This window comes from Sciurus vulgaris (assembly GCF_902686455.1).
Source record: "Sciurus vulgaris genome assembly, chromosome: 9".
NCBI lineage: Eukaryota > Metazoa > Chordata > Mammalia > Rodentia > Sciuridae > Sciurus > Sciurus vulgaris.
In genome coordinates this window covers 146,100,621-146,127,083 of record NC_136469.1, presented here as the reverse complement: position 1 = coordinate 146,127,083, position 26,463 = coordinate 146,100,621, and the positions used below count along the sequence as shown (strand labels likewise).

Below are 26,463 nucleotides of genomic sequence, written 5' to 3'. Positions count from 1 at the left end.
GCCACAGGCAGACCCGCAGTTCTTTGGTGGTGTCTGCGACAGCAGCTCAGCACCCAGTGCCTTTGCCCTTCTCCCGGGTTCATGTTCCCAGTGGACTCTGTCGCGGTTGCTGCAGGACTTGCCTGGTCCACTGAGGACTGAGGGGCAGAGTTTTATGCAGGAGTGTCAGGGACGTGACCTGAGGTGACAGTGCCGTTTCTGTGCTAGAAGATGGAAGCAGAGCAGAGGCCAAGAGGGAGGTGCCCAAGTGAGCCCGAGTGCAGAGGCAGGAAGGAGCGGCTCATCCGCGCGGTGGCCTGAAGCCTCCATGCCACGCGGGAGGAGGGACACGCACGTCCAGAGGAGGTGAGGCCCGTCCCCGGGAGGTGCCTGGTGGAAGGGGTGCAGCAGTCAGGGATGGCCTCTCCAGCACTGTGCCACCCTTGTGTCTGTGGAGGGTGGGTGTGTGCCTGGAGCATGGGGCTGTGGGTGGGAGGTGTTGTGAAAGCCACCAGCCATCTCCTGGGTGTGCTGGGGCGGTTGAACTGCACTCCTCTCCTGACACCTGGGGGAGCTGTGGGGGAATATGAGCAGGCTGTGGACCTAAGCCACAGCTTCTGTGCCCCAGGCCAGGGTGGGGTCAGGCCTGCAGGATGGCACCAGTGCTACGCACCTAGGGGCTCTGTGTCTTCCTGGTGGCCACAGGCCTTGGTGGACCGCAGTGGCTGGTGGTGGATTCCTAGAGTCAGGGGCTGTCCTCCACCTGCCTCCATGTCCTGGGGCTGGGCCACCATCTGGAGGGCTGGCCTGGCCCCGTGCCCACCTGAGAGGCAAGGATGACCCTCCAGTTGGGAAGTGGACTTGGCCCAAGCAGCTAATCTGTGGGTGAAACACATTGGAGTGATTTAGATGGAAGTTGTCATGCGTTTCTCTTGCAGAAGCCAAAGATGTTGACCAGGAAGATTAAGCTCTGGGACATAAACGCCCACATCACCTGCCGCCTGTGCAGCGGGTACCTCATTGATGCGACCACGGTGACCGAGTGTCTGCACACGTGTAAGTCCACCTGCAACTCCAGGCCTTGCAGATGGTTCCAGGGACCACAGTGGGGGCTGGGCAATCCCTCCTGTGTGCTCCTTGGGACTCGGCTGTGTCTTACCAGAGCTTTTAGCTCACGTGTGAGGGCAGCAGGCTGGGAGAGGAGCAGCGACTCCAGGAGAGGCTAAGAAGTGCCACAGGGTTCCGAGGGGACTTCCTAGGGCCGCAGAACACAGCCACTGCGTGGTGCGTCACTGCCTGCAGCATGGCTACTTCCACCTCAGCAGGCAGAGGCCTGTTTTACATTTCCAAATGAAATCCTGCACTTTTTGGGTGGGAGTCTGCTGGTTTGTTCCTGGGGACTGGTTACCTATTCCAACCCTTGGACTTGTGTGAGTTTCTCTGTTTGCAAAGTAGGTACTGGCTCCTGCAGGCTGGCCCTGCTGTGGTGGTGTGCCTCTGGTGTATGCTGAGGAGCACTTTGCTAACTCAAAGCTCAGCACAAACGACTTCCTATCCTGCACTGTTCCCTTTAGAAAATACTTATCCATTTTGGTATTTTAAAGTGAATTTTATTAGAAGCTGGTGGGCATAACAAAGTGATTTTTGTTGAACTCAATCATTTTGGTCATACAAAGAAAATACCGTGTCTTCCTGGCCAGCTGGGGAGCTCTCAGCCTCAGCCAGCCCTGGTGCCCTCACAGCTCCTGTCTCGCCTGTGGGGCTGCCCCTGCAGGGCTCCCCTTTCTCACTGCAGAGTGAGGCCAGGGGGCAGTTTGTTCTTTCAGGAGTCATAATGTGAGCAGGACATGTCCACCTGCGAATGAGTTAGAGGTGTCCTCCATGGCTCCCATGGGTGTCAGGGCACAGGTGTGAACCTGTCTCCCTTCTGGACTTGCTTTTTCACTGCGTGCACTGTGGACAGTCTGCAGGAGCTGCCTGGTGAAGTACCTGGAGGAGAACAACACCTGCCCCACCTGCAGGATTGTGATCCACCAGAGCCACCCGCTGCAGTACATTGGGTGAGTGCATGCCGTGCCGGGCAGAGTGGGAGTGAGGAGCTGCAGGCATCCGCACATCCCTGTAGAGGCCACCACGCCGCAGGCGCCCAGATGTCAGGCCGTGTAGTGGCCAGGGCGGGACATCCAGCAGCATTCGCCTAGGTTGCTGGAGAGGCCTCTAGGCCTCGTGGGATTTCACGAGTTTTAATCGAGTAGCTAAAGTTAGATTTGAAGTGCAAGTCAGCCTTGGGACACCTTTCTGTGGAAATAACTTGACCCTGGGCTGGGATGGGGCCAGGAGGTGAGGGGCTGGCCAGGTGGAGTTTCAGATCTGGAGGGCCACTGGAGGAAACGGTGCCCCCGTGCCACCTGAGGGAGCAAAGAGAAGTTTGAAGACAAGGGTTTGTGTTTGTGTTGTGTAAAGTGGTATGTGTGCAACACAGGGGAGGTACCAGTCCTCAGAGCCCGCCAGCCTGCAGGCAGCCCTGCAGGGTCCACAGCCCTTTGGGTGTCTACTGGTAGTCTGGACTCCTCTTCCTGTGGCGCCTTGCTTTGCTCGTTCCACTCTGGGAGAGGTCCTCTGTGGGGTGATCGCTGGTGGCTCTGCATCTGCTTTCTGTATGGGGTACAGTTCCGCAAACCCGAGGGAGGTGCAGAGCCCCGGTGCTGGCTGCCCCCCTCCAGGACACTGCCTGGAGAGCAGATCTGGGCTGTCGTGCTGACAGGGAGAGTCTGAGCATGGGGCTGGGGCTGGAGCTGGCCAGGCGCAGGAGACCCGCAGGGACCTTGGGGGCTTGGGTCCAGAGGGCTGGGCCTTGCCCCTCTCTCCAGCTCTTCTCATGGCTGTGAGCTGAGTGGAGACCCTCCCCTGTGGAGGGCCCCGGCCTCTGCGCACTCAGCTCCTCCGTCCTCGTAGCCTGATGGCAGCCTCCACACCCTCCTCACCTGCCCAGCCAGCCCCGCAGGGTTGGGCAGGTGGCCCAGGAGCTGGCATCATTGCACAGAGGCCGGGTGTGGCCAGGTCTTCTCGGCCTCAGCATTTGTGTTCCAGGGCTTAGGGTGGACAGGGCTGGCAGACATCCTGGGCAGGTGCTGGGCTCCAGCACCTGCAGAGGCCGTGGAGTGGTGACGAGGGGAGAGGGCACACCTCTCGCCTGTCAGAGAAGGGGCTGCACCAAGGGGCTGCCACGGGAGAAGCCCCCTGCCGTCCTGCCCCATGTGCTTGGCACCTGCTCTGAGGAAAGGTCCCTGCAACTTCCAACAGGTGGGTGAAGCCTGGCACTGCAAGGGACCCAGATGTCGAGCTTGGTGGCGGGCAGCGTGGCCCAGGGTGCCTGGGTGGATGCGCTCTGGTGGGAGAGGGTTGTGCCGGAAGGTGTCCGTGGCATTGCCTGTACTGAAGGCCTGCTGAACACAAGTGTCCTGCTCAGCTCATGGGGTGAGGAGGGCCTGGGAGCCTGCACAGTCCTCCACCCTCGTCCTGCTTGTGGGCTCACCACCATCCGCATGAACAGCAATGCAGCTGGCTCTGTGAATTTCATGAAAGTAATAATTTGTCAGTCATTTATATACCACTAATTTGGTATATAAGGGCTTTGTTTTTATGGAAATCACGTTTGGAAATTAAAATTGATTTGAAAACTAACAATTCTCTGACAGTTTTTGACCTGAAAAAGAAAACAATTTTTTGAACATAGAGTTTCTGTTTAAAAAATAGCAAACAGGAGTAGGAACCATGTTTGAGATCCTCTTTTCTTCCACACCAGAAACCTTCCAAGTAGATCAGACAGACAACAGGCCTGACCTCATGGAGCTGGGGCCCCAGGTGGGAGGGCAGGAGCAGGTATGGGTGGGCCAGAGCTGCCCTGTGAGTTGCCCCAGGTCCAGTAGGCTAGGCGTTATTCCTGGGTGACCTTCTCATCTACCATCATTGCTTGAAATGCTCATGAGCAGCTGGAACCAAACTGAATGCTGCCCTGTCCAGGTTGTTGAGAACTTTTGGTAGCACAGACACTTTCATGTGCAAACTGAAGGAAAACCCACCAAAACCTCCATGCTGACCACATGGACACTGGGAGAGCCAGAGGTAGCGTCCCCTTGACCCCACTCTGCTCTCTCTGCAGCCATGACAGGACCATGCAGGACATCGTTTACAAGTTGGTGCCAGGCCTCCAGGAAGGTGAGTCTCCTGCGCTGCGACCAGGTTGGGGGCTTGGCCCCTGGATGAGGGGCAGGTGCACAGAATGAGGTGGTGTCCCACTTGTGTCCCTTGCTCCTGACTCCTGCTGGACTCTGCATTCGCTTTCTGGGGCATGTGGACTGTCAATCCTGGGAAATGCGAAAACACCTCCAAGTCAGATGCCAAGATCTCAGGATGTGTTTGCAACAGCATTTGAGCTGTTTCTAAGCAAGCTCGCTAGGAGCTGTGTGCCAGCAGCTCCAGTGGGCTCCTGTGCCACCTGCCCCACCTTGCAGTTCATCCCTGGTATTGAGCTTGTGGCCCTTCAAATCGCATAGCCCAGTGCCCACATGACCACTGGGAAAGGCATGGGGATTGCTTCCTGCCAAATGCCACTCATGTAGTGTGTCTGGTTGTCCTATGAATGTGCTGCCTTTTGGCTTGTGTTTGTTTCCGGCAGGATGCACACAGGGCCTGTGCTTGGGACTGACCCACAGCCTCCTTGGGGTCCCTTTGCACTTCTCATCCCCAGGGTATCCCCATGTCTGGACTTGCAGAGGACCTGCCTCCTGGGGTTGGTGGAACTGACATTGAGTCCAGTTCTGGCTGGTGGCTCTGGCTCCACCTGAGCAGTTCCTTTCTGGCCCTGGAGGTGACGGGTCCACTGTGTCCTTGGTTCCGGGCAGGCAGTGGCGATGCTGTACTGGTCCTGCTGTTCCCTGGAAGGTGTTGACAGAGACACACTGCTGCTCAAGTTCCCTGAGATGCTGTTCGTAGGGCAGGCAGGACAGACACCGAGTCCGTCCTCTTTCCCAACTCTCCACCACCCCTGCCATCTGTGCTTTGCCATTACTGTCCTTTTGAAGCTGGGTCTCTTCTGCAGCCAGCAGGCATCTCACATTGGGCCAGGGTCCCCGTGACAAGCCTGGTGGCCTTGGTGGCCAGTGCTCCCAGGGCAGGATGTTTTGGGGCTGCCCAGGATTCTCACCGTGGCTGGGCATACATCTGAGTCCTCAGGCTGGTGCCGGGGGCTGGGTGCCTCTGCACTGCTGTTTCTGGGCTGCTGCCTGGAGGAGAGTTGGTGGTGTGGGAGCCCAGATGACCTGAGTGCCTGCTCACTCCTGGGCACTGCGTCTCCCACACCACACCAAGCCCCATCCCGTGGCCACCATTGGCCCCACTTGGAAGTTGGAGAAGCCGGAGTTGGAGAGCCAGGTTCTGAGCTTCATGTCCTGAGTAGGAGACTCACATGCCTGGGCTCAGCCCTTCTGCAGCAGGACCTAAGCATCCTTCAACCAGTGCATTTCCTGTGGGCAGACGTCCTTCTCAAGCTTTCTCGGGTGAGGCAGTCCTGGGTGAGTCTGCCTTGAACTCGGCAGCTCACTGCGCTCTCGGTGGAGGTGAGCTGCAGGTCATCTGGCTTCTTCAGTTGTGCCAATATCCTAAGCCTCGTTCTCAGGCCAGAGTCTCCAAGTAGGTGGGGCCTTGTGCCCACGAGGATGCAGCAGTGGCCCGCAAGTCACTGTCACACTCATGCCTCGCCGAGCGACTCCTGGGTTCTCCTGTTGCTCTGCGTGTCAGCGGCCAGAATCCCTTTAGTGGTTAGTTGTTTCTCTTCAGCTCTGTGGTATTTATGTCTCCCCAGAGGCAAGGCCTGTTCTGAGCTAATCAGCTTGCCTATCTTTCACACCTGAGGCCACCTCCCTGCTTTCCTCCCGTACACCTGGGGCCTGGAGAGTTGTCCAGAGCTGCCCAGCAGCAGCACCTCCCTGCTTCTCATCCTTTGCCCTGAAACCAGGCATTTGCCTGCAGAGGGACCAAAGCACCTCTTGGGGAGCTGCAGCGCATGTGTGCCTATGTCTCGTTCCATCTCGTGTCCTGTGTGCTGGCTGGCACAGATGCTGATATCCCGTGGCCCACACCTGACCCACTGCCTTCATGGCACCAGAGTGCAGAGTGTCTTGTCCTCCGGCATCGTAGTTTGAGGGTCACAGTGCATTGGTGATGTGGCTGTGCCTGGTGTCTGTCTGTCTCCTGGCCAGTGGTGGGTAGGCGCCTGCCACAGACCAGCAGTCATGTGCTCATTGCTCTGAGCTGGAGGCAGCATTCTGCACGCTCAGCATCACACCTGTGGAGTGACAGCCTTCAAGCGTCTGCACCGTGCTGACCAAGGCCATCATGCCACCAGCACGTCCAAATGGGAAGGAACGACGACACGGGCCCACGCTGACTGCCCTCCTGCACCCTGGCTGTGCTGTGGTCCTCCCGCCCTTCCTGAGGGTTCGTAGAGCAGACCAGCTCAGCAAGCAGAACCAGCTCATGGAAGTGGACACAGTGTGAGGCTGGAGTGAGGACTGACAGGCTGTCTGCTGGCTGGAGCTGCATTTACCATGCATGTCACAGCTGGAGAGCTCTCCTCGACGGCAAGCTCCTGCCTCCAGGTCTGCACGCTGGGGGACGGCTGGGGACGGCGGCAGCAGCACCATCCAAGATGAGAGGAAGAGGTGGCTCCAGGTGCCTTTCCTTGGCAAGGTGGCACCACTCACAAGGCATTTGTTCAGAGGCGGGGCTGTTGGAGTGTGAGGAGTGAGTGTAAGGAGTAGGCATGAACATACGAGGAGTGTGAAGGTATGAGGAGTGAGTGTGAAGTGTGAGGAGGTGTGAGGAGTGAGTGTGAAGTGTGAGGACCGTGAAGTTGTGAGGAGTAAGTGTGTGAAGGTGTGAGGAGTGTGAAGGTGTGAGGAGTGTGAAGTGTGAAGAGTGTGAAGGTGTGAGGAGTGTGAAGTGTGAGGAGTAAGTGAAGGTGTGAGGAGCATGAAGGTGTGAGGAATAAGTGTGAAGTGTGAGGAGCGTGAAGGTGTGAGGAATAAGTGAGGAGTGTGCAGGTGTGAGGAGTGTGAAGGTGTGAGGAATAAGTGTGAAGTGTGAGGAGCGTGAAGGTGTGAGGAGTGTGAAGGTGTGAGGAATAAGTGAGGAGTGTGTAGGTGTGGGGAGTGTGAAGGTGTGAGGAGTGTGAAGTGTGAGGAGTGTGAAGGTGTGAGGAGCGTGAAGTGTGAGGAGCGTGAAGTGTGAGGAGCGTGAAGGTGTGAGGAGCGTGAAGTGTGAGGAGCGTGAAGGTGTGAGGAGTGTGAAGTGTGAGGAGTGTGAAGGTGTGAGGAGTAAGTGAGGAGTGTGAAGGTGTGAGGAGTGTGAAGGTGTGAGGAGTAAGTGAAGTGTGAGGAGTGTGAAGGTGTGAGGAGTGTGAAGGTGTGAGGAGTAAGTGTGAAGTGTGAGGAGTGTGAAGGTGTGAGGAGTGTGAAGTGTGAGGAGTGTGAAGGTGTGAGGAGTAAGTGAAGGTGTGAGGAGCGTGAAGGTGTGAGGAAGAAGTGTGAAGTGTGAGGAGTGTGAAGGTGTGAGGAGTAAGTGTGAAGTGTGAAGGTGTGAGGAGTGTGAAGAGTGAGGAGCGTGAAGGTGTGAGGAGTAAGTGAAGGTGTGAGGAGCGTGAAGGTGTGAGGAAGAAGTGTGAAGTGTGAGGAGTGTGAAGGTGTGAGGAGCGTGAAGGTGTGAGGAGTAAGTGAAGGTGTGAGGAGCATGAAGGTGTGAGGAGTAAGTGAAGGTGTGAGGAGCGTGAAGGTGTGAGGAGCGTGAAGGTGTGAGGAGCGTGAAGGTGTGAGGAGTGAGTGTGAAGTGTGAGGAGCGTGAAGGTGTGAGGAGCGTGAAGGTGTGAGGAGCGTGAAGGTGTGAGGAGTAAGTGAAGGTGTGAGGAGCATGAAGGTGTGAGGAGCGTGAAGGTGTGAGGAGTAAGTGTGAAGTGTGAGGAGTGAGTGAAGGTGTGAGGAGCGTGAAGGTGTGAGGAGCGTGAAGTGTGAGGAGCGTGAAGGTGTGAGGAGCGTGAAGGTGTGAGGAGCGTGAAGGTGTGAGGAGCGTGAAGTGTGAGGAGCGTGAAGTGTGAGGAGTAAGTGAAGGTGTGAGGAGCGTGAAGGTGTGAGGAGCGTGAAGGTGTGAGGAGTAAGTGAAGGTGTGAGGAGCGTGAAGGTGTGAGGAGCGTGAAGTGGGAGGAGTGTGAAGTGTGAGGAGCGTGAAGTGTGAGGAGTGAGTGAAGGTGTGAGGAGTGAGTGAAGGTGTGAGGAGCGTGAAGGTGTGAGGAGCGTGAAGTGTGAGGAGCGTGAAGGTGTGAGGAGCGTGAAGGTGTGAGGAGCGTGAAGTGTGAGGAGCGTGAAGTGTGAGGAGTAAGTGAAGGTGTGAGGAGTGAGTGAAGGTGTGAGGAGTGAGTGAAGGTGTGAGGAGTAAGTGTGAAGTGTGAGGAGTGAGTGAAGGTGTGAGGAGTGAGTGAAGGTGTGAGGAGTGAGTGTGAAGTGTGAGGAGTGAGTGAAGGTGTGAGGAGCGTGAAGGTGTGAGGAGCGTGAAGGTGTGAGGAGTGTGAAGTGTGAGGAGCGTGAAGTGTGAGGAGCGTGAAGTGTGAAGAGTGAGTGAAGGTGTGAGGAGTGAGTGAAGGTGTGAGGAGTGAGTGTGAAGTGTGAGGAGTGAGTGAAGGTGTGAGGAGCGTGAAGGTGTGAGGAGCGTGAAGGTGTGAGGAGTAAGTGTGAAGTGTGAGGAGTGAGTGAAGGTGTGAGGAGCGTGAAGGTGTGAGGAGCGTGAAGGTGTGAGGAGTGTGAAGTGTGAGGAGCGTGAAGTGTGAGGAGTAAGTGAAGGTGTGAGGAGTGAGTGAAGGTGTGAGGAGTGAGTGAAGGTGTGAGCAGTGTGAAGTGTGAGGAGCGTGAAGTGTGAGGAGTGAGTGAAGGTGTGAGGAGCGTGAAGTGTGAGGAGTGAGTGAAGGTGTGAGGAGTGAGTGAAGGTGTGAGGAGCGTGAAGGTGTGAGGAGCGTGAAGGTGTGAGGAGCGTGAAGGTGTGAGGAGTGAGTGAAGGTGTGAGGCGTGTGTATTGTGAACCATGAGTGTGAACGGTGAGTGGCCCCGGGTGCCAGCCAGGATCACCAGTGCCTCGGCCGATGTCTGTGGGTGACTTGCGCGGCTGGTGGCCCGATGCTGTCACTGCGGCCCGCCTTGGCTCCTGGGCCGGGGCGGCCTCCGCTCTCTGAACTCCGTGGAGGTTCCGCCTGCCGCTCTTGCCCACCACAGGGTCCGTGACTTGGCAGAGCCACCTGGGTCTCTGGGCTGGCTTTGACCTGAGGGCCAAGGTCACCTCTGCTCAGAGCTGCCAGACCAAGTGGCTTGGTGGGAGGCCTGCGGCTTCCTTCTACCCGGCTGGTGCCACCAGGGAGAGCCTTGCGCCCCTGGAGCCCAGTCGGCCGGCAGAGAGAAAGCGCGGTTTGGCTCCTGGTTTTGAAGGTCCCGGTCGTGACTGTTCCCGTCGCCTACAGCCTGTGGGGCAGTGGCACAGCCTGGCAGTGCACAGCCTGGCGGAATGTGACCAGAGCAGAGCTGCTCACTGGGGCCCTTGCGGGTCTCCTGCAAGGCCCCGCCTCTTCATTCAGCACCTCCCCAAAGTGCGTTGTGGAGACCACACCTCGAGCACCGGGCCTTTGCGGGACACTTGTCACACCACAGAGAAGCTGGACCCTTGTTGTCCAGACTCATGGGGCCTGGACGCAAGTGCAGAGGGAGCTTCCCCGCTCCCAGCCTCAGCCCGGGGAGGAGCTCACCCCTGAACCGCAGCAGGGGTGGAGGCCAGCACAGGAGCAGCTTTCGACCCTGCCCCGCTGAGGGTGCGGAGGCTCGCGGCCCAGGCCCGACACGGGCCTCGTGGCAGATGAGCATGGCGGCCACGGGCGTCGGTCCAGACTCCAGGTGAACGAACGGTGTCCCCACAGAGGAGCTCATTCTCACCTTGGTGGTGGTCACTGTGTTTTGGGTTTCATCAGTGAAAACCTGAGCTGTGCAGAGCCTCAGTTCTGCCCCACCGCATCCCTCTGCCCTTCTCAGGGAGAGCTCTGGCCCTGGGTGGCACTGCAGCGTGGCCATGGTGTCAGGTGGGCTGGTGCACATGGTCTGCAGGCTCAGCCTCCCAGCCCTGGGTTGGCATCCACCATGGGCCCAGGGGCTCCTCTGTCAGGCAGCCCCGGTGGCCAGTGCTTTCTTAGGCATGGCCAGGGTCTCGACATTGCTGCTTCCTATTTCATTTCTTAATGGGGCGTCGCCCAGCTGGCATCTGGCCCGTTGGTGGTGCGTGCCTGCACTGTGCATGTCGCCATCGGACGGCTGTGAGTCCCGCCGGACGGCTGCTGGGCCCAGCGCGGCACGTGTGTGGGATTGCCTTGCTGTGACTGCGCCGGTCGTGGGCCCGGTGCTCCAGCTTCTGCCAAGGCGTAGGCACTAGTGCACCATGGACCTGCGGCATGCGGCGGTTCTGATGGCCCAGCATTACAAACAGGACTGCGCAGGTAGCTGGAGTTGGATCTTCTCAGTCACCTGGTTCTTTGGGAATGGGTGACCAATAGTAGGGTTTCTGTGTCATTGTTAAATTTCAAAGTATTTTGGGCACACAGTGCCAAAAACGATCCCCATCTAACCTTTCTGTGTAGAGACCTGGCCTTGGGGGCCCTTACTTTCATCCTTGTGCACTCTCATGGGTGAGAAGTAAAGAAGCAGCACAAGACAAGGCATCCAACCCGCATGTCCACGTCCCATGTCCCCTGGACTTGCCAGGCTGTCGTGTTACAGGGGGTGCCGCACCTCTGTCCGGGGCAGCCGAGTACAGTGAGGGGACACCTCTTTCTGGGCTGACCCTGGCCAGGTCCCTCTCCTTGGCAGTGCCCACGGCTCCTGCAGTGCTCAGCCGTGGGTCTGCTTTCCTTGGGTATTTTCAGAACAGCCGCTTAGGGCTGGACACAGCCAGGACTTTGCCCAGGCGCTCTTGGGGCTCGCCATCAGTAGGAAAAAGCACACATGCAGATGAGAAATCCAGTGAAGCACTTCTGGGTCAGCGGCACAGAGCAGTTTTCACAGAGATGCGAGAGGGTCAGTCTGAGCACTCCTTTAAAGTTCCTGGCTCCCTGTGTGTCCTGAGTGGCGACCTTGCTCTTCCTGGGATCTGAGCATTAGTCACATGACTAATGAGTGTTTGCCGAGTCGGGAAGTAGCAGGGAACTGATGGTTCCCGGGCACGCAGGTGCCAGCCTGGCTGGCCGTCCAGGGGAAGGCACAGGTTGGTGGTTGTGTTCAGGCCGTTGGTCCCAGAGCAGGAGCTGCGTGCTGACTCTCCTGTCAGCCAGCAGCCTGGCAGGTCAGGCAGAGGTGTGGGGCTTTCTGCCTGTCTTCGGGGGAATTCCTCTCTGGGGAGGGTTTCCTCTGATTCTTGCCCTGTTCTGTTGGACACTGACACCAGGGGACACTCTTGGCCCAGTGCCGGCTGGATGCTGTCAGCACCCAGGAGGCCCCAGGCCAGGCTGTCCTGGTCCTCTCCTGGCACAGCCCACCCTCAGCCCGTGAGAGCCCCCCCACTGCCTGTGGGGCGGTGGCGATCAGGCACCAGACAGCACGTCTGAATTGCTGAGCTGTCAGTGCACAGGTGGTGACATCCAAGGGTCACCAAAGTCGCCTCCACTGGCACTCCGTGATGTCGTGGGCAGCTGAGGGGTCGGGGCCACAGTGCTCAGGAACCTCTGGCCCCCAGGGTCCCGCATGGAGGGCCTTGCCCTGGTTCCTGCCTGCCACCCCATGGGCAGGGCAGCGCTGGCTCCACTTGCTGCTTTCTTGGCAGCAGCCATCAGGGCCCCTGACCCACATCTGCGCTTCCTTGTGCAGTATCTGAGCGGTCTTGTTTAGCCCCTTCCTGCTGAAGTCTGAAGGCTGTCTGTTCACTTTCAATAGCGGAAATGAGGAAGCAGAGGGAATTCTACCACAAGCTGGGCCTGGAGGTGCCAGGCGACATCAAGGGGGAGGCGTGCTCCGCGAGACAGCACTTGGACCCCCGCAACGGTGAGTGACTCCACGGCCAGCACATGCCCAGGGCACGGCAGGCCTCTGTGCAGACCACCGTGAGGCAGCCCCTGGGTGTGCGTCAGAGCGCCAGAGGTACCAGAACATGCCTGAAGGTCATGGTCAGAGGGCGGAGGGCCTAAGGAAGAAGTTGCAGGTGGGCTTCCCAAGGTTTGGACTTAGCTTGTCTTACCATAAAATGCAAATAACATTTGGTGTTGGAGTGAAGTTAGTGGTACCTTACGGTCTGTGCATACTGTAAGTGGTTCAGATCTTCACGGCCTGGTATTTTTCTGGTGGACCACACGAGTTCCTGAGAAATCTCTGGACCACCCTGTGCACACCTGGCGAGCAGACACATGGGAGGACCTGGCCACCACCACACAGAGGTGCCAGCTGCCCGGTTCTCAGGAGTCACCCAGGCTGGAGAGGCAGCCGGAGTCTGGCCCTAAGCCTGCGTGGGCTCTGGGCAGGCTCTGGACCAGGCAGTGCTGTGGTGAGCACCAGGTGCTGGGCCGGTGCTGCCGCTCCATGCTCAGGTGTGCTGAGCGCTCAGACACGCCCGCCTCAGGGCAGCCTGCGGCCGAGTGTGCCGGGGTTGGGAGGAGCGCAGCCTCGGCTTCGTCATCCAGTTAGCACTCCCCAGGTTCCCTCCGCTCGGGCTCGGGGCGGCCTCTGGGTTTCAGGGGAGGGGGACCCCAACTCCATGTTTTCCGTGTGTGCGACAGGTGAGACCAAAGCAGACGACAGCGCACACAAGGCCACGGCGGAGGAGAAGCAGGAGGAGGATGACGACTACCACCGGAGTGATGAGCAGGTGGGCCCCGGCACACGCGAGCGTCTGTGCGCCGTCCCCTCAGGTGCCTCCTGCCGGTCGGTTGGCCAGGCGCATTGCAAGGGCACCCACGGGCAGGGCCGTAACATGACCGGGGACCAGGGAGCTGGCCCGAGCTCCCGGCCCTGCCAACGGCACTCCCTCACACGCACTTCCTCTGCAAACTCTGGCAGTCTCTGGCTCTGTGGCCAAGCAGCACCATCATCTCATAAAACAAGGGCCAGGGACTGTTGTGGGCTGCTGCTCAGTGGGTCCGCAGGCCCTGGCCACTCTGGGGAGAGACCAGGAGGTGTGAGAGCAACAGACACTGGCCCCGTGGTCCCGCGGCGGTCCCCTCAGAGCCTCACACGGCCACCGGGAGATGCTTAGAACGGACTTTGCTCTGGGTGATGAGCTCACGTGTGGGAACACGTAGGTGCAGGGAACTGTCCACAGTCAAAGAGGGCTCACTCGACGTCCCTGGAGGGGACAGGTGCTGTCAGGGGCAGTGCCCAGCTGCCCCGTGCTGTGGTCCCAGCAGCTGAGAGGGGAGAACCAGCTGCCGGGCAGCCCCCAGGAGACACGTTGAGACTCAGCTCGGGGCCTTGGCAGAGCACAGGGCCACTGAACCGTGGCTGGGCCACAGCACTGGGACCTTTGATGTTCCTCATCCACATCTGGTGACGCTCAGGGCCGTACGGAAGCAGGGACAGGTCTGCGGGTGCCTGGGATGTGATGAAGGCAGCTCTGACCGTAGCCTGGACCCCAGAGTAGAGGTCGCCTTGGTGTGGCCCCAGTCTGTGCTGGTGTCTGGTCCTGAGTCAGTGGCAGGCACCATCTGAGGGTGGCTCAGAGGGTCCCCTGGATGCGGCCCCTGTCTCAAGGCCCTGGCACCTGGCCTGGGGGCTGCAGCACTGCACCTGGATCACGTAGTCGTGCATCTGGACGTGGGTGCTGTGGGTGGTCGGTGCCTGCCTGGTGTCCTCCACTTGACTTTGGTGTCCACTGTTGGCCTGCTGGTATCTGCTGGGTGCTGCCTCGGCTCTGCACACAGGGGCCCGCACACACTGGGGTCCTTGGTCTAGGCCTCGTCCGTCCGGGGCAGCAGGCCAGTCCTGACTGCTGTGCACCTGTGCTCGACAATCATGTTTTATTTCTGCCTAGTCACTGCGATTCAGATGCCCAAAAATAACTTGGGGGCAGAACATTTTATTTGGGCTCATGGTTCCAGAGGCTCTGTCCTGGGTTGGGCGACTCCTTGACGGGCCTGAGGTGAGGCTGCCCCTCTTGGCAGACGGGCACAGGGGGCTCCATTGGCAGGGCAGCAGTGGGGAGGGCTGGGGCCCCCAGCCGTGCCACCCCCACCTGCAGTCCCCACCCACACAATCCTGATCCAGCTGTTCCCCTGTGGACGCTCCTGCGTGTCTGGAAGGGGCTCTGGGCACCGCACAGCCAGACACAGCACTTCCAGAGCCCGCTGCCCTCTGCTCGCTGCCCCAGCAGTGGTGACCTCACTGGCTACGTGCCCATGTGTGCTCTTGCCCACTGTGCTGTGCATCTTGTGGCCTGTCGTGCAGTGGGGACCCACCCCAGGAGTGCTGCAGGTGCCCATGTCCTAGGGGACCCGCCCTGGGGGTGCTGCAGGCGCCCACATCCTGGGGAACCTTCCCCGAGGTGCTGCAGGTGCCCGCCCCCAGGGTGCCCTACATCCTGTGCTGTCTGCTCTCTTGCTGGCCCATCCTCACTCAGGATTTTATAATTCGACACAACTTTAGCTTATTGCTATTTTCTTCGTATCTTAAGAACCTCTTCCACATAAGTACATTTGCCTACATTTTCTTGTAGATATATATTAAAGTTTTGTTCTTTTCCCACATTTCCTATCGGTGCACCACTGTACATACTGACGGGGTTTGTCGTTACAGATGTGTGCATGCACACAACACACACCGTGACAGTACCATTGGCCAATATCACTCCCCAGCCTTTTCCCTCTGCCTCCCGCCTCCCACCTCTTGGTCCCCCTCCTCACTGATCTCCCCTTGAAGTTCTTGAGATCTCCCCCACTTTGTTCACCTTCTTCCTCTCTGTCTTCGGCATGTGAGAGAACGCACAACCCTTAGCCTTCTGAGTCTGGCTGTTTCACGTAACGTGACGGTCTCTAGTTCCGTTCATTTTCCTGCATATGCCATAATCTCATTTTTCTTTATTGATGGATAAAACTCCTCTGCATATACACACCACATTTTCTCCCCACTTGTCTGCTGAGGGACTCCTAGGCTGGTTCCATAGTTCGGCAACCGTGAATCGTGCTGCTGTAAACATGGGTGTGCAGGCATCACTGCAGTAAGGTGACTAATTCTTCAGGGTAAGTACCGAGGAGTGGAATGGCTGGGTCACGCGGTGGTTGCGTGACAAGTCTCCTGAGGAAACTCCACACTGATTTCCACAGCGGTGGACTAACTTTCAGTCCCACCAACAGTGTAAAAGTGTCCCTTTCCCCGACACCCTCTCCGCACTGTTGTTTGTATTCTTGATGACTGCCACTCTGTGTGATACGAAATCTCAGTGTAGTTTTGATTTGCATTTCCCTAATTGCTAACAGTGCTGAACATTTTTCATGGGTTTGTTGGCTGTTTGTATTTCTTCTTTTGAGAAGTGTCTGTTTAGTTCATTTGCCCACTTGTTATTGATTGGGTTATTCATCTTTTTGGTGGTAACTTTTTTGAGCTCTTTATGTGTTCTGGATATTAATCCTGTCAGAAGAGTAGCTAGCAAAGATTTTCTCCCATTCAGTGGGTTCTCTCTTCACATTCCTAATTATTTCCTTTGCTTTGCAGGTGCTTTTTAATTTGATAGGGTCCCATTTATTAACTCTTGGCTTCATTTCCTAACCTCTGGGGTCCTGTTGAGAAATCCCTGCCTGTCCCTAAGAGCTGGAGCACTGACGCTGTCTTCCTCTAGGAGTTGCATCGTTTCTGGTCTAACTCTGAGGTCTTTGATCCATTCTGAGTTGATTTTTGTGCAGTATGAGAAGTAAGGGTCTCATCTCCTACGTGTGGATAACCAGTTTTCCCAGCACCATTTGTTAAAAAGGCTTTCTTCAATGCAAAGTTTGCTTTTTGTGGTCAGGCAGTAGACCCCCACAGCTGGCTTTGTGGGAGGAGATGGAGCTGGCCAGCGTGAGTCGGCCAGTGTATTCATCACCAGTTGTCATGGGCTCTCCACCAGGAGATCCGCGACCTCCGTGCACAGGTCTGTTCTGCCCAACAAGCCCCATGTAACCCACCGCGCCTCACCGTGTAACTGTTTACATGATGAGCTGAGCTGAGCTGTGGTGGAACAGCCTTCAGGACCGTCTAAGCACTGGGTGAGGTGGTGCACCCGTCATCCCAGCTACTCAGGAGGCTGAGACAGGATTGAGGTTCCAGGCCAGCCTCAGCAAGGCCCTACTCAACTGAGCAAAACCCTGTCTGTAAATAAAAATAAGATTTAGAATGTGGCACAGTGGTTAAGTGCCCCTGGGTTCAATGCCTAGTACCAAAGAGGGAGGAAAAAGGAAAGGAAGAAAAGATCGTCTTGAGTAACTGGCCCTTTGCTGTTCACTTAGCTTTGGGAACCAGATGCCAGGTTCCCTGAGCAAGCCCTTGGAACCTTTATCAGAGGGAATCGAGTGTCTGTAGATTTTTTTTTAAATATTTTCATTAGTTGTTGATGAACCTTTATTTATTTATCTGTACGCGGTGCTGAGAATCGAACCCACTGCCTCACACGTGCAAGGAAAGCACTCTACCACCAAGCCACAACGCCAGCCCTGTCTGCACATTTCTGCTGGGAAAAGGCAGAGTTCTGATGGAGTGCTCCGTGGTCAGCGAGCCTCGGGCTCAGCCATGCAGGAGGCCTGGGAGTTTGTGCAGGTTTCTGTTTGCGGGCTCTGGTGGACTTTGTGGATGTGAGCAGATGGGACAGCCTGGCTTGATGACTGGGTACCACTTCTGAGCTTGGCCACTGCCTCGGCTAGGCACGCTGGGAGGGGTGGGGGACGCTATTTTAGATCCAAGGTCTTGCCAATCAGGGCCTTGCTGCACTCGTCCTGCAGCCAAGCACAGCCTCTGCCTGCTGGTCTCAGCACCCCTACGCGCCTCACAGTCTGGGCAGCAGCGCCTGGTGGGGAGGGGGCTTCTGATGCTGGCCCCTCGGTGGGCCAGGCCTGCCCTCTGTCTTGAGCAGAACTGAACTCTCAGGCTGGCACAAGGCCGGCTTCCTCACCAGTGTGCTGGCTGGAGCAGGCAGCCAGGCACAGCAGAGCCCACACCAGGGAGGGTGCCCAGGCAGGTGCCCGCATGGTGTGCTCCCAGTCTGTCGCGCTGGCTCAGCTGCTGGTGCACGCAAGTTCAGATGGCCCCCTCCACCTTAAGCCTGTGTGCTCCTGAGTCTAGCTAGGCCAGCTTTGTTTTGGTTGACCTTAGTGGGAAGTGAGTTTTTAAATATCTTAAGTGTGATGCTTTCCATAGCTGCTACTGATAGGGATTTTAAAATCAAATTGCAAGTTTTCTTTAACTGGCACTTGCTTCCATGTGACCACTGGTGAGTGTGAGTGGGTCTCTGCGACTCTGCATTCCCTGTTTCTCTCCACTTCCCCTTTTCTGGCACGAGGTGCTGTTGGTGGCAGAGAATCGTTAAGTTTTCCTTAATCTGTCTGCTGCTTGCTTGCAGGCTATAAGTTCTGCTCCTGCTCATCTAGTGGCCACAGATTGCTCAAGTGAATGTCTGCGTTCTGAAGGTCCAGGGTTAGCATCACCCTGCAGCTGTCAGCTGCCCACACAGGCCTCTCCTCCTCCATCTCTCTTCCTCCCCAGGGTCTTCCTTCCTGGGCTGTTTTTCAGTTGCTTGCTGCTAGCGTTGTCATTCTCGTTTTGTTTTGTCTGGGTTTTGTACTGGGATAAACCCACAGTGCTCTACCAGACACCCTCAGCCCTATTTAAAGCAGTTTTTATTTCAAGTCAGGGTTTCACTAAGTTACTGAGGCTGGAACTTGTGATCCTCCTGCCTCAGCCTCCTGAGTCACTGGGATTATGGGGTGCCACCACCCCAGCACTCTCTGTTACTTACCTGCTTGGTTCTGTTTCTCCCTGACTTGAGGTCCACTGTGCCTCACCATTCGGGACTCCTCTCCAGCATCCCCAGCCCTACAGCTACTGCACACTAGCTGGACATAGCTGTCCACCTGGCTCGTCTCTCTTGTGCTCGGCTTCCTTCACTACTTGAGCTGGTGCCTTGTCTCCGTGCTGCTTGTGATGAGCTTCCTCCAGAGAATGCTCGGAGGTCAGCCTGTACTCGCTGAGACTGGCCGTGGCCACCCCTGTCCTCGCTTCAGTTTGCTCGTTGACGTTACGCCTGCATCTCACTTTGACCCTTGCTTTTGCACCTCTTGCCACATTAGACGTACATGTATCATTGATTCTATTAGCTGGATTTTAAGGGGCCTGGGTCAGTTCCGGGTGCTTGGTCCCCACCTCCTGTGGACGGTGGGCTTCCTCAGCAGTACTGGGACAGGGCGGGTTGTCTTTACCTTGTGGGTGCCCGGCATTAGGATGCTACGGCCCCACGCTTACCCCTGGGGGCTGCTGCTCCTCCAGAGCACTGCACAGCCACACCACCACTCCACTGGAACGCCGTCCTCCAAGGCCACCTGGCCTCCATGTCTGCCCAGTGCTTCAGGCCACACCCCTGCAACGTCCCTCCAGCCTCTGTGCCAAGGCTCCCTCAGAACGCCCATGTGCCAGAGGACAGAACGGGGTAGGCGTGGCTCCAGAGGGACAGGGCTCCCAAGTGCCATGTGCCACAGGATGGGACAGGACAGGACAGGACGGGACAGGACGGGCGGGCTGGCCGCAGAGGCTCGCTGACACCAAGCAGGTTTGCAGAGTGCCTGAGGCCTGAGGTACACCTGCAGTGCTGAGGCAAAGCAGCTTCTGATCCAAGGCCCAGCTCCTAGGTACGGGGCAGGGCCACCAGTGGAGGCCTGCAGAGCAGCGACCTGCTGACCAGCTGACCAGCCGACCAACCACTGACCTCCCCTCTCCCCAGGTGAGCATCTGCTTGGAATGCAACAGCAGCAAACTGCGGGGCCTGAAACGGAAGTGGATCCGCTGCTCAGCCCAGGCCACAGTCCTACATCTGAAGAAATTCATCGCCAAAAAGCTCAACCTTTCCTCCTTCAACGAGGTAACTGCTGATCTGAAGCAGAGTGATAAGGCGTCGTTTCTCAGTTTTAAAGAGATCCTTCTAAAGTGCTTCGGTTTGTTTTGTTTTCCCACAACTTCAGAAATTTTAATCAAAAACAAAAATTCTTGCTGGTTTCTCCTGCCCTGCCAGGTAGTCGACAGGAAATGCAACAAAGACTGGACGGCAGGGATGGGTTCTCAGCGTAGGTTGGAGACTCGCCCTGCTCCTTGATCTCCCGTCCTTCATGGCCGGTTGGGGGATGCTGTCTTGGAGGGTATGGTGGTAATGAGGCTGGAAGCCTGGGAGCCTGGGCATGGTGCACCGTGGTGGCCAGTGGCCCTCCATGTGGAGGTACAGATGGCCAGCAGGAGTCAGCTCTGCAGAGCCCCAGGCAGGCTGCTTGACCTGTGGTGTAGCTTCACAGATCCCTCACGCTGGGTGAAGAACGGGCTCTGGGGCACGGGCAAGGGAGCCGGAGAGGCTGGGGCCAAGGGGTGTGAGAGAGAAGGGCTGGGTGTTGCAGAGGACCCAGGTGGCTGGGGAGAGCAGTGTGGGGACCAGCCCGGCAGGTGAGCCTCGGCCCAGCCAGAGCCTCTGCAGATGCGCCTTATTTGGAAAGCAGGACTTTACAGATGTAATCACATTAGGGATCTTGAGGTAAAATGATCCTGGATTATCTGCTGGACCCTAAATCCAATAACAAGAGAGCCCTGTGTGAGACGAGACCATGGAAGGTGGACACACACTCGTGGGGACCTAACACAGGGCGGCTCAGGGTGCAGGACAGGCTGCCCTCCTAGACTTGTGGCCCCCCAGCTCTGTGTGGGGACCTAACAGAGGGCAGCTCGGGGTGCAGGACAGGCTGCCCTCCTAGACTCGTGGCCCCTCAGTCCTGGTGGGGACCTAACACAGGGCAGCTCGGGGTGCAGGACAGGCTGCCCTCCTAGACTCGTGGCCCCTCAGCTCTCAGGGCAGCTCGGGGTGCAGGACAGGCTGCCCTCCTAGACTCGTGGCCCCTCAGCTCTCAGGGCAGCTCGGGGTGCAAGACAGGCTGCCCTCCTAGACTCGTGGCCCCTCAGCCCTGTGTGCGGACCTAACGCAGGGCAGCTCGGGGTGCAGGACAGGCTGCCCTCCTAGACTCGTGGCCCCTCAGCTCTGTGTGGGGACCTAACACAGCGCAGCTCTGGGTGCAGGACAGGCTGCCCTCCTAGACTCGTGGCCCCTCAGCTCTGTGTGGGGACCTAACACAGCGCAGCTCGGGGTGCAGGACAGGCTGCCCTCCTAGACTCGTGGCCCCTCAGCTCTCAGGTTAGCTCGGGGTGCAAGACAGGCTGCCCTCCTAGACTCGTGGCCCCCCAGTCCTGGTGGGGACCTAACACAGGGCAGCTCGGGGTGCAGGACAGGCTGCCCTCCTAGACTCGTGGCCCCTCAGCTCTCAGGGCAGCTCGGGGTGCAAGACAGGCTGCCCTCCTAGACTCATGGCCCCTCAGCCCTGTGTGCGGACCTAACGCAGGGCAGCTCGGGGTGCAGGACAGGCTGCCCTCCTAGACTCATGGCCCCTCAGCTCTCAGGGCAGCTCGGGGTGCAGGACAGGCTGCCCTCCTAGACTCGTGGCCCCTCAGCTCTGTGTGGGGGACCTAACACAGCGCAGCTCGGGGTGCAGGACAGGCTGCCCTCCTAGACTCGTGGCCCCTCAGCTCTCAGGGCAGCTCGGGGTGCAGGACAGGCTGCCCTCCTAGACTCGTGGCCCCTCAGCTCTCAGGGCAGCTCGGGGTGCAGGACAGGCTGCCCTCCTAGACTCGTGGCCCCTCAGCTCTCAGGGCAGCTCGGGGTGCAGGACAGGCTGCCCTCCTAGACTCGTGGCCCCCCAGTCCTGGTGGGGACCTAACAGGGCGGCTCGGGGTGCAGGACAGGCTGCCCTCCTCTCCCTTCTGCTCTCAGGGATGCGCCTTGCCCTGTGTAAGGCTCCTGCTCTGGATTTCCCACCTTGTTCTGCGCACAGCTGCAGAGGTCCTCTAAGAGGCCCAAGGGCCTGTGTGGTAACAGCCCTGTGTGCCCAGGTCCACAGTCTGGCTGCAGAGCTGTGCCGCAGGGCCCCAGAGCCAGGTCTCAACGAGGCCAGGGAGGGTCCTGGTCCTGGCCCTGCGCAGCCCCACAGGACGTGCTGCACATGCCAGCCGCCTGGGACCCCTGGGAGAACCATGTCCAGGCGTGGCTTGTGGGAGAAGGCAGAGGAGAAAGCAGGGCAGGGCTGTGGTTTGGCCCACTGGTGGCTGGCCTGGAAGGGGTGAGGGGCTTCAGATCCTGGGCAGGGGAGGCAGAGCTCGTTAAGGGGCATGAGTGCACGGCAGGAGGCCTGGGGTGGCCACTCTCCCTGGCACAGGGAGCTGTCCTCAGGAGAAGCAGGAAGCTGTGAGGCATCTTCTTCAGCCCCAGAGCTCGGGGGACCCCGCCGCCTGCTACAGGACCTTCACAAACACTGAGCAGGACAGAGGGGCCTGCGTGTGGAGGACCAGAGGCGCAGGACACCCACCTCAGGGGACATTGCATGGGGCTGATGGACACAGAGCAGTTGGAGTGCCCACTGGGGTCACCGCTGCTCGCAGTCAGGGAGGTGCAGTAGAAACCACAGGGACGGTACTCACGCCAGGAGCCACCCTGCACCAGGAGCAGCCCGTGCAGCGATGGTGGTGGGGAGGCTGGACAGCAGCTGGCTGGTTTCACAGACAGCAGGCGGTGTGGGTGCAGGTTCATGCACCAAACAAAGGCACCTGGGGTGTGGACATGGGGTGTCCGGCCAGGCGGGCTGGGTGGGCGCTCTCCTGCCAGTCAGTGTGATTGGAACCTAAAAAGGCTCTAAAAACAGTCTCTTCAGGGAGAAGCCTAGGGGCCCTGTCCTTCACTGCAGTACAGGACAGGACAGCGGGGAGGGGACCGACAGGCAGGGCTTGTTTGTGAAGCAGCTGGCTGGCAGAGTGTGGCAGATGAGGCCGTTCTCAATGTGCCGTGTCCCCTGGGCCCACCAGGTGCCCTCCCACCTGCACCATCCAGGTACCTTGGTGCCATCCCCGCTGCTGAACAAACCATTTCTGACCCTCGAGGTCCTTGGGGCTGGCAGCTCAGGAGCGGGCCCATGTCCTGCCCCTCAGAACATGGGTAGTGTGGCTCCTGGCCCACAAGCTGGGGACAGTGGCCCCAGGAGAAGGGGACAGTGTGAGCCCTCCAGGGTTCATCCAAGAAGCTGTGAGCCTGGGCAGGACATATAGCACATGTGACTTTGGGGCTGGAATGGCTGCCAGGCCTTGTCCACAGGGCCCCCTGTGGCTGAGCACCAGGCTCATGTGGGTAGGTCTGCCCTGCAGGAGCGGCTGATAGCTCACCTTTGCTTTCTCAGATTTCTGTTCTGATGGGGCAGGAGCGAGTGGGCAAGGAGCCAGGCCCTCCCATGGTGCCCAGGGGCGCCATAGACGCAGGGAGTGTGTTCCGTCCTGCTGGCGATGGCACAGGTCTCCACGTGGGTCAGCAGGGCCTTAGCCATCAGCCAGCAAGTCTCTAATATAAGCCCCTCTCCCACCAGCTGGACATCTTGTGCAACGAGGAGATCCTGGGCAAGGACCACACCCTCAAGTTCGTGGTGGTCACGCGGTGGAGGTTCAAGGTGAGCCCCAGGCCTGTGCGACTCCATGGCACTCACTGCCCTGAGGACCTGCCACGTAGCTCTCCTCTTCCTGGGCTCTCGCCCTGGCTGGGCCCCTCAGGTGGGGGTCTTCAACCTCCCCCTTCTGGTTAGGGGCAGGAGTCAGTGACCACTGTGGTCAGCAAAATTGTGAACCTTCAGTGGCTTCCTGAAGCAGGGGACTGCAGTGGAACCCCATCCTGGGCAGAAGGGGAGGGAGTGGCGGGGCTGAATGGGGTCAGGCCCCCCAGGCAGGGCTCACCCGGCCAAAGGAGCAAGACCCAGAGCAGCAGAGACCAGAGCTGGCGTGGATGGCGGGGCAGCTGGTGGAGGAGCTGGCAGCCTGGCCCAGGTGTGGGATCTGAGCTCTGCAAAGGTGGTCCCTGGGGCTGTCTCCCAGCAGCCCGCAGCGCCACGTGGCCTGGACCGGGAGAGTCAAGGCTCTTCCAGCCAGCCTGGGGCTCGGCTCCTGCCTTGCCAGGAGGCAGCGTGTCCGCTGGCCCTGACCTGCTGAGCCTGTATCTTTGTCTTGCAGAAGGCGCCCCTCCTGCTACACTACAGACCCAAGATGGACTTGCTGTGAGCCTGGCTCTGCAGACTGGCCCTGCATCCCAGGGCCACGTGGCTGTGCACAGCACCCGCGCAGCGGGACTCGCCTGTGGGTGCCAGGTGGACCAGACTTCTGAATAGAGAGTATTTATAACTTTTGTACAAGAGAACCCACCACCCACCAGACACTACCAGCACCGTTCACAGAGGATGGCATACTTGCAGTTCTGTGCAGCGGCACATGCTCACCCACCACCGGCCCTCGGGCAGCAGCTGCAGCACTGGCTCCAGGTCACCGTCCCACAGACCTCGCTCGCTTTCCAGGTCTCGAGAATCTGAGTTCGTTTCAGTTTAGTTCACGGATTGGTTTCTTAATAAGCCTCAAACATATCGTACTTTTATTGAGTCCTTCCTAAGTTATTGAAAAAGTCTTTTCATGGTAAATATTTATGTTGCCTTTAGCTTCCTGAAGACTTAGAAGAGATATAAAGATCTAATTTAAAGCATACCAAAAGAGGCTTGCCTTGGTACTGAGTGAGCGCTGGTGCCCGCCCGCCCAGGCAGCCCAGCATAGGCATGCGTCCACGCTGCGGGCAGGCTGAGCCCACACCACTGGCTCCACACCATGGCTCTGGTGCACCAGCGGGGTGGACCGGGGCCGCTCAGCCCACTCAGCGCTGGCTCAAAGACCACTCTTGTTTTAAAATCGCATCTATTAAAAAGGGCGTGGATTGTCTGGTGCTGCCATTTAGTTTCCTGCATTGTCCTCCCCGTTTCTGTGCTAAGGAGGGCATGGCGGTCAGGGCTCGTCTGATCGGTGCACAGCTGGGGTGCCAGTGCCAGGTGCCTCCAGGTGAGACCGCCAGCCCCAGCTCTCCCTCCCGTGGATGGAGGCCTCTGTGCTTTGCTGCCCTCCTTCCAGGAAGGTGCTGAGACAGGGCAGGCAGACCAGGCCCAGCAGGCAGCAGCTGCACCAGGCACACATCTCCCAGTCGAGGGTAGGGTGCTCTGTGCCAGCCCTCAGCTCCCCAGGGGTGGCATTGCTATTTCACTGGGTTCTGCCTGCACGGACTGGTGTGCCCCCACCCCCAGCAGAGGGGCACCTGGTGCTCAGGCACCGCCCACGGCAGCCCGGTCGTCCTGGAGCCCCAGCACAGGAGTCCTGGTGTTTCTGGTGAGCTTGGGTCCCTTCCCTCAGCCCTTGTGAGGCAAGCATGACCCTAGCCTCATGGTCCCTGCCCAGCAGTGCCCACCAGCTCTGGCTGGTGGTACACGGGAATCCGTCCAAGGCCGTGTTGCCAGGAGGCCTCACCAAGGCCTGGGGTTTCCTTGGAGGCCTTGAAAGCTTTGCTGGTCTTGTTGGCATCCAGTTCTGCTTGTTCTCTTCTGCTTCCGGCTTCACCTAAACACAGCCTTGGAAGCAGCAGCCATGAGGCCTAGAGTGAGGGGCGAGGAAGCACTGGAATAGCTGGTCTGGGGGCTGCGAGCCCATGAAGCAGACACCCACCTCCTCAGGACCCTGCGGGTTAGTGTCCCAGGCTTGCTGTTCACCCAGGTGGTCCCCAGGTCGCTCTGCGAGGGTCTCTGAGCAAGTATTACCTGTCTACCTCAAAACATACTCTGAAGCCTCCTGCAGAGCCACGTGCACACGCCGCCGTTCCAGGTGATGTCAGGGTTGAGGCTTAGTCCTGTGGTGGGACTAAAGCAAGGCTGAGCACGCAAGCCTCGAGATTGGGACTCAGGCGGAACACCCTGTGCAGCCCGATGTGCGTGTGGCCTGCCGCTGCTGTGGGGTCCCGTGCAGTGCTGGTGCTGAGTCAGAGCTGCCCCAGCAGCCTGACCAAACCTCAGCAGCAGAAATACCTATTTTTCTAAGATTCCATCGTGTGGCTGTCTTCTTTGCAGGACGGCCCAGTGCCCTTTGCCCTTGGTCTGACACGTAGCCTTACCTGGTCCAGAGCCTGGAGCAGACGAACCTGCCTCCACGGCAGGTGTCCAGGCACCTGCCTGACTCAGGCCACTGTGTTCCCAGCCTGACGCCAGATCGGTCAGCACGGCCCAGCGGGCCTCCTTGGCGCTGGAGCCTGTGGGGCGGACTTCATGCAGTGTGCTGTCAGGTGGCTCGCTGGGCCGCCTTCGCACGGGGTCCCGCTGGGCACCTGCTTACGAGAATGGAAAACTCAGAATGTAGGATATTGAGTTTAAAAAGGGGGGTAAAACAGAGACTTTATAGAATTATTTATTCTACATCAGCCTTCTATCTTACTTCCCATCCACTCCTTCGGCTTCGGTGGTCCAGCTTTTATTTGCAGCGTATGGAACAGACCTGAGGTGTTCTGAAGCCTCTGCTTCGAGGAGCCTTCGCCGCGTCGCGCAGGGTCTCGCAGGCTGACGAGCATCCCATGCTCCTGTGCTGGAGGCCCAGCCTGCCTCCGTTAGCTCAGATTGTGGCAGGTGTGGCCCTGCTGTCCAGTTGGGCTCCACACCCGCGGGCAGCGCCGGCCTCGTCGCTGTCAGGTGGGCGCTGTCACTGGGCCCACGGAAGCCTGAGGTGCTCAGGGCCCCGAGCAGTGCGGCTGCCAAGCGGGCCCAGGGCTGGGCCATGCCCAAGGCCAGCTGGTGGCCCGGGGCCTGCTTTGGTTTCTAAGAACTCACAGGACGGCATGTGTCACCCTGCCAGCGGAGGCTTCCACGTCATCCGCAAGCAGCCAGCGTGCCCGGAACATCAGAAGCAGTTAGTCAGGCAGCCAAGTTCCCTGTTTCCTCAGGGACCCCACCCGCTCCCCACATCACGTGACCTCAACATGCAACACAAGTGTGTCTCTGCCTTGATCTTGAAATACACCAAGGAGACGAATGGGGATAAGCAGGTTAGAAACTGTCATTCAAACGACACCATAGCCTTGGCACGCCAGTCCCCACCAGGTGTTGGCCTGGGAGGCCTGGCTGAGGCGCGCCCAAGGTTCCTGACTTCAGACACACATCAGCTTAGCGCAGTAGTTAAGCTGAGCTACAGGTGGGGATGTGGGGCCACAGACGCGGCAGCCCAGCATCCCTGGTGTGTGTGCAGGTGACAGTGCTGACTGTGTTGCCTGCGGGTCTCG

General features: G+C 58.5%; 1 protein-coding gene and 1 long non-coding RNA gene across 5 annotated transcripts in view; both read left to right on the top strand.

Annotated features, from left to right (window-relative positions):
- Window positions 1-24,099, top strand: part of PCGF3 (polycomb group ring finger 3) — a 35,390-nt gene extending 11,291 nt beyond the window's left edge. For 2 of the 4 annotated variants that reach the window (XM_079154905.1, XM_079154906.1), the window contains 9 exons: window positions 211-345; window positions 918-1,035; window positions 1,943-2,039; window positions 4,142-4,197; window positions 11,985-12,092; window positions 12,821-12,909; window positions 18,997-19,134; window positions 22,712-22,792; window positions 23,346-24,099. In XM_079154905.1, coding sequence (XP_079011031.1) covers window positions 927-1,035; window positions 1,943-2,039; window positions 4,142-4,197; window positions 11,985-12,092; window positions 12,821-12,909; window positions 18,997-19,134; window positions 22,712-22,792; window positions 23,346-23,393 — 726 coding nt within the window. In that variant the 5' untranslated portion in view covers window positions 211-345; window positions 918-926 and the 3' untranslated portion in view covers window positions 23,394-24,099. Of the gene's footprint in view, window positions 1-207; window positions 346-917; window positions 1,036-1,942; window positions 2,040-4,141; window positions 4,198-11,984; window positions 12,093-12,820; window positions 12,910-18,996; window positions 19,135-22,711; window positions 22,793-23,345 lie in introns of all 4 variants that reach the window. The other 2 variants (XM_079154903.1, XM_079154904.1) reach the window with 1 other exon arrangement.
- Window positions 6,638-8,295, top strand: LOC306670244. Its single transcript, XR_013766358.1, has 3 exons — window positions 6,638-6,774; window positions 6,826-6,847; window positions 8,279-8,295. It is a non-coding gene; the product is annotated as an uncharacterized lncRNA (long non-coding RNA).
- Window positions 24,100-26,463: the final 2,364 nt, after the last annotated feature.